The 5,454-nt window shown below is 30.9% G+C and overlaps 2 protein-coding genes across 2 annotated transcripts in view; one reads left to right on the plus strand and one right to left on the minus strand.

Annotated features, from left to right (window-relative positions):
- The first annotated feature begins 71 nt into the window (after positions 1–71).
- On the plus strand, positions 72–865 carry LOC111711748 (uncharacterized). The gene is made up of 2 exons (XM_023486173.1): positions 72–80; positions 287–865. Exons 1-2 carry the CDS (start codon positions 72–74, stop codon positions 863–865), a joined length of 588 nt encoding a protein of 195 aa, XP_023341941.1.
- Positions 866–1,377: 512 nt separating this feature from the next.
- Positions 1,378–5,454, minus strand: part of LOC111711749 (tyrosine-protein kinase transmembrane receptor Ror2) — an 8,846-nt gene continuing 4,769 nt past the window's right edge. The window contains exons 6-9 of the mRNA XM_023486174.1: positions 4,774–4,868; positions 4,001–4,053; positions 1,544–1,669; positions 1,378–1,382 (exon numbers count right to left, since the gene is read on the minus strand). Of these exons, the coding sequence (XP_023341942.1) occupies positions 1,378–1,382; positions 1,544–1,669; positions 4,001–4,053; positions 4,774–4,868 (279 nt within the window). The remainder of the gene's footprint in view (positions 1,383–1,543; positions 1,670–4,000; positions 4,054–4,773; positions 4,869–5,454) is intronic.

The following is a 5,454-nucleotide window of genomic DNA, read 5'->3' on the forward strand; positions in this document are numbered from 1 at the left end:
GACTTTTTAAAGTTAAACTATTTCAGAGTTTTCTGGTTGTCACTGCAATATTAGTGTGGCAAGTTAAAAGAATGGCAGTGGTTATAGACGGCGGCGTATTGATTACAAAACACCTTTTTTAAAGTTAATTATTGAATAAATCTACAAAAAAAAATAGTATTTTTTGTGAAAATTCACTAGTGGGACCCAAATCAGTTATTTTTTTCATTTTCTTCGAGAGACACGAATAATATAGATAAGCAGAGATCGACAGACAGAATATAGATAAGCAGAGATCCACAAACAGAATATCGATAAACAGCTAGAGATCGACAGACAGAATATAGATAAGCAGCTAGAGATCGAAAGACTGAATATTGATAAGCAGCTAAAGATCGAAAGACTGAATATAGATAAGCAGCTAGAGATCGAAAGACTGAATGTAGATAAGCAGATAGAGATCGACAGACAGAATATTGATAAGCAGCTAGAGATCGAAAGACTAAATATAGATAAGCAGCTAGAGATCGACAGACGAAATATAGATGAGCAGCTAGAGATCGAAAGACTCAATATAGATAAGCAGCTAAAGATCGACAGACAGAATATTGATAAGCAGCTAGAGATCGAAAGACTAAATATAGATAAGCAGCTAGAGATCGAAAGAAAAAATATAGATAAGCAGCTAGAGATCGAAAGACTAAATATAGATAAGCAGCTAGAGATCGACAGACAGAATATTGATAAGCAGCTAGAGATCGAAAGACTAAATATAGATGAGCAGCTAGAGATCGAAAGACTGAATATAGATGAGCAGCTAGAGATCGAAAGACTGAATATAGATGAGCAGCTAGAGATCGAAAGACTGAATATAGATGAGCCATAAAAAGGGATAAGTAGAAACTAAGCGCTATTGAGATATTAGGACAAAGTTAACAGACAGTCTTGATTCAGGACGGATAACATTATATTATACATATCAAATTCACAATTTGATGGATGTATGGAAAGATAGATTAATAGAAACCTAGATAGATAGATTACTATCCGCTAAACCCTACTATTTCTTAGTTCAAAGTACTGCAGATTACTGCTGTACGCACCAACAGCTTAGTTTAGGGCGAGAAAGATATATATATATATAGATATAATAAAATATAGATAGATAGATAGATAGCTACATAGATAGATAGATAGAATTATATAGATATCTTCTTAAAATAAGTTCAAACATTTTCTATTGTTTATTTAATATTGTTTATTACTAGATATATATATAATAAAAAGATAGCTATATTACCAATATGAGTGATTTTAACATCTGTGAAGATATTGCTGCCATCAGAGCTGCGGACTATATAATTACTAGGACTGTGTGTTCTTAGGTAGTTGGACAGATCACCCTGATTTATAATTATTATTATTATTATTATTATTATTATTATTATTATTATTATTATTATTATTATTATTATTATTATTATTATTATTATTATTATTATTATTATNAGTTGGCTAATATTAGCAATGATAACAATAATAATAATAATAATAATAATAATACTTGTAGCAAGATCCCAACGCATATCTGTGACCCCTGTATTAGTACAGCTAGAGTTACTGCTCGCATAGCTGGGTAGGTCATCACAGTCAGGTAAACGGAAGTGCCCACGTGAGTTATAAAACACACCTGGAAAAATAGATAAATATTCTGCAAAACTGTGATGGACAACATGATAATCAAACTTTTGTGTATCACACCCTGACTAACCAGGGCTAGATGCACGCTAAACTAAGCTTACTGTGCACAATGCTGTAAGCTGAAGTACTCTAACTGAAATAATAGCGGGTTTAATTGAAGAGTGGATGTACTTGGTTTAATAAATTTAAATTTAGTCGTGTTTTGGTTTAAATTCAATAATCTTAACTTATAGACAAGTAAAGTAAAAAAGAAAAACAAAAAACGTTTAATGGTGAGGCAAGGACACAAAGACCGAAGTTTTTAATTAGTGTGCGCACAAAAGAAACCCAAAACAATATACCCCCCCCCCCCCACCCCTTAATTCTTTTTGGGAAAATAACTGCCCATTCATGATTTGTTGATCCTTGAAGTACTCGAGAGCAAAGATGAAAGTTGGCCTGTTATCAATTTAAACTTGTTTTATCCAACAAAACTTTACTTTCAAACAAAATCTGTAAACTTCAATCTAAACCAGGAAGAAAAATAAATGAGCCACTGAACCATTTAACTTAGATTAAACCTTATAAAGAACTAAAACCAACAGCAGTTTACTTAATTACATCATTAAAGGGTTTGTTCACCTAATTACAAAATACATAACATCACAATATTTGAAATTGATAAAACATAATTTACAAGAAATTGCTGAATATCAAAAGATGACTGGATGAATTTAAAAATATTGGAATGAATAAAGAGGATGAATCATGAAGGTCTGAATTGATAAATGTTGTATGTATAAAGATATGAATGAATGAATGAATAGATGAATAAAGATATGAGAAAAAAAATTTCAATTGAGAAATGTTGGATTAATAAAGATATGAAAAGATGAATGAATGAATATGAGTAGGAAATATCGTAGCAATTTACTACATATTTGAATAAAGATATGAAAGATGAATGAATGAATAGATGAATGAATGAATAGATGAATGAATGAATAGATGCATAAAGATATAAAAAGACATGAATTAATAGATAGATGAATAAAGATATGAAATGACATGAATGAATGAATAGATGCATAAAGATAGGAAAAGATGAATGAAAAAATAGATAAATAAAGATATGAAAAAATGAATAAATGAATAGATGAATAAGATATGAAAAGATGAATCAATGAATAGACGAATAAAGATATGAAAAGATGAATAAATGAATAGATGAATAAAAGTATTTCTTCCAACCGGATATTTGTAGAATCATGGTATACAGACATAAATGCATATTTCTAGCTGCATTAAGTTTGACATCTCTGGGAATATAGGAGGGGGGGAGTTATGCTGATGGGGGTGGGAGGTATACCAGGGCTGGCAGGTCAAACCACCCTACAATTAAATCTCGTTCAAAATATTTAGTGAACATTCCTCTTATTTTTAGGGGGAACTAGTTCATTTCACATTTTAATAGGTCTCTTTAATATTGTAAGAAAACTGTCCTATATTGTTCTTGAACATTTGGGTTAATATCCCTTAGATAATTTCCAGATTATCTCTCTAATAGATAACTGTATGTGGCTAATATCCATCCTTTACAACTTTTCAGAGAAAATAAACTTTTTGTTTGGAAAACTTTGTTCATTTTGTTTTGTTTTTGTTTTACATACCTTTGTTATGTTTACAGTTCCTTGGTAGAATCTTCCGTTACCCTTCACACAGTTCGCTGATAATAATAATATCAATAATTAATAATAAATGAATAAATGAATAGATGAATAAAAGTATTTCTTCCAACCGGATATTTGTAGAATCATGGTATACAGACATAAATGCATATTTCTAGCTGCATTCGCAACAGATCATATTCACATTTGAATTTAACAGAAACCAAACTTGGAGAATTTTTAAAGGAGGGTTGATAGGATGAAAGAATGAAGAGGATGAAGAGGATGAAAAGGATGAAGATGATGAAGAGGATGAAAATGATGAAGAGGATGAAGAGGATGAAGAGGATGAAGAGAATGAAGAGGATGAAAAGGATGAAGATGATGAAGAGGATGAAGATGATGAAGAGGATGAAGAGGATGAAAAGGATGAAGAGGATGAAAAGGATGAAGAGAATGAAGAGGATGAAACGGATGAAGAGGATAAGGAGGATGAAAAGGATGAAGAGGATGAAGAGGATAAATAGGATAAATAGGATGTAAAGGATGAAAAGTATGAAGAGAATGAAAAAATAAAGAGGATACAAAGGACAAAGAGGATCAAGAGGATCAAAAGAATCAAGAGGATTAAGAGAAAAAAGATGATCAAGAGGATCAAGATAATTAATAATTACCTTTTTTCTTTTTGCTTAGAATCATTTCCCACTCAGAATAGCAAAAATGTTGCCTAAATAAAACTGTTCAATCAAGATATCTTTGATGATTTACCGTGTGAAGGAGAAGTTCTGAATTGTGTTATATCAATAAGAGATTCAGTGAAATATATTCAGCTTAACATTTCATATTCTTTAACTGCTGTTAAGTGGACGTTCAAGGGCAGACTAACCAATATCTCAGGGTAAAAAATTTAGATTTTGACTACGAAGAGGATAACTAAACCCAACGATGTTCAAACAAAGATTTAAATGTCAGACATGAAATTCATACAAAGTTTTGATGGTTTACGAAAAAAGTATTCAAATAAATAATTAAGTAAACACTTCTGATTTTAGATAATCTCTCATAAATCTCTCTGATAAAATAACTGAGTTCTTGCCACAAACTCAAGCTTTCCAACCCCTATATCTTTGCAACTTCATAGTTTAAACCTTCAAACTTTAACTATTTAATCTAACATAATTTACAGCTCGAAATATTGAAGGTCTACGACATCAGGTTACAAAGGTAAAACTATTAAAAAACAGAGTTTGTGGCAAGAACTCAGTTCAAACTTAAAAATAATGAAATGTAGTTCAGCTGGGTAGAAATGGTTAAACTACTGCTGTAGTGTGAAAGAGAGAAGTAGTTCAGCTGGGTAGAAATGGTTAAACTACTGCTGTAGTGTGAAAGAGAGAAGTAGTTCAAGAAATAGTTCAACCAGCAATACCTGGTCTAGCTATAGTGATACCTGAGAGCTATACAGTCCTCGTAACAGATAGGTAAACCGGCAGCTACTCCCTTCTCCATTATACAGCTTGGGAATGCAAACCGGCATAGTACAGTCTTAACAAATAATATTCATTATCTAATGGTTACCTACAAAGGATGAGACTGAAAAGACGACCTAAGACTATTAAAATACAACGATCCTAAGGATAACTTTAGTCTTCTGCCTTGAAAGTAGTCTTTTTTAATAGTTTATTATATGATTAAGCAAAAAAGAAACAAGATTAAAGTTTCAGGGAATCATTATTATTAAAAAATGTTACTCAAAAAATCAATGAAAAATTTGCTTTGTTAAAAAGTTAACAAAATAAGCTCATTGAAAGAGTTTCAGTTGCAAACAAAGTTTTCAAGAAATCCCGTAAAATCCCTTTAAATATTAAAAGTTTACTTTGTAAAGTTTCTTAGCTCGCTTATCTGACAGATAATGTTAGTTACAGTTTAATTATTTTCCACTTACAACTTTTAATCCTTCTGTAACAACAAGAATTTAGACACTTTAGAAACAGATTTTAAACAATTTTTCTCAGAACTTGTTTTACATTTCTTATGCATCTAAAACCTATTTAAGTCTTTTAAGCGTAAACAGATTTAGAAATAATCTCAACTAAACAAGAAACTAGGGAACTAGTTCATTTCACATTTT

The sequence above is a fragment of the Eurytemora carolleeae genome, unplaced genomic scaffold (genome assembly GCF_000591075.1).
Source record: "Eurytemora carolleeae unplaced genomic scaffold, Eaff_2.0 scaffold1072, whole genome shotgun sequence".
In the NCBI taxonomy this organism is placed as follows: domain Eukaryota; kingdom Metazoa; phylum Arthropoda; class Copepoda; order Calanoida; family Temoridae; genus Eurytemora; species Eurytemora carolleeae.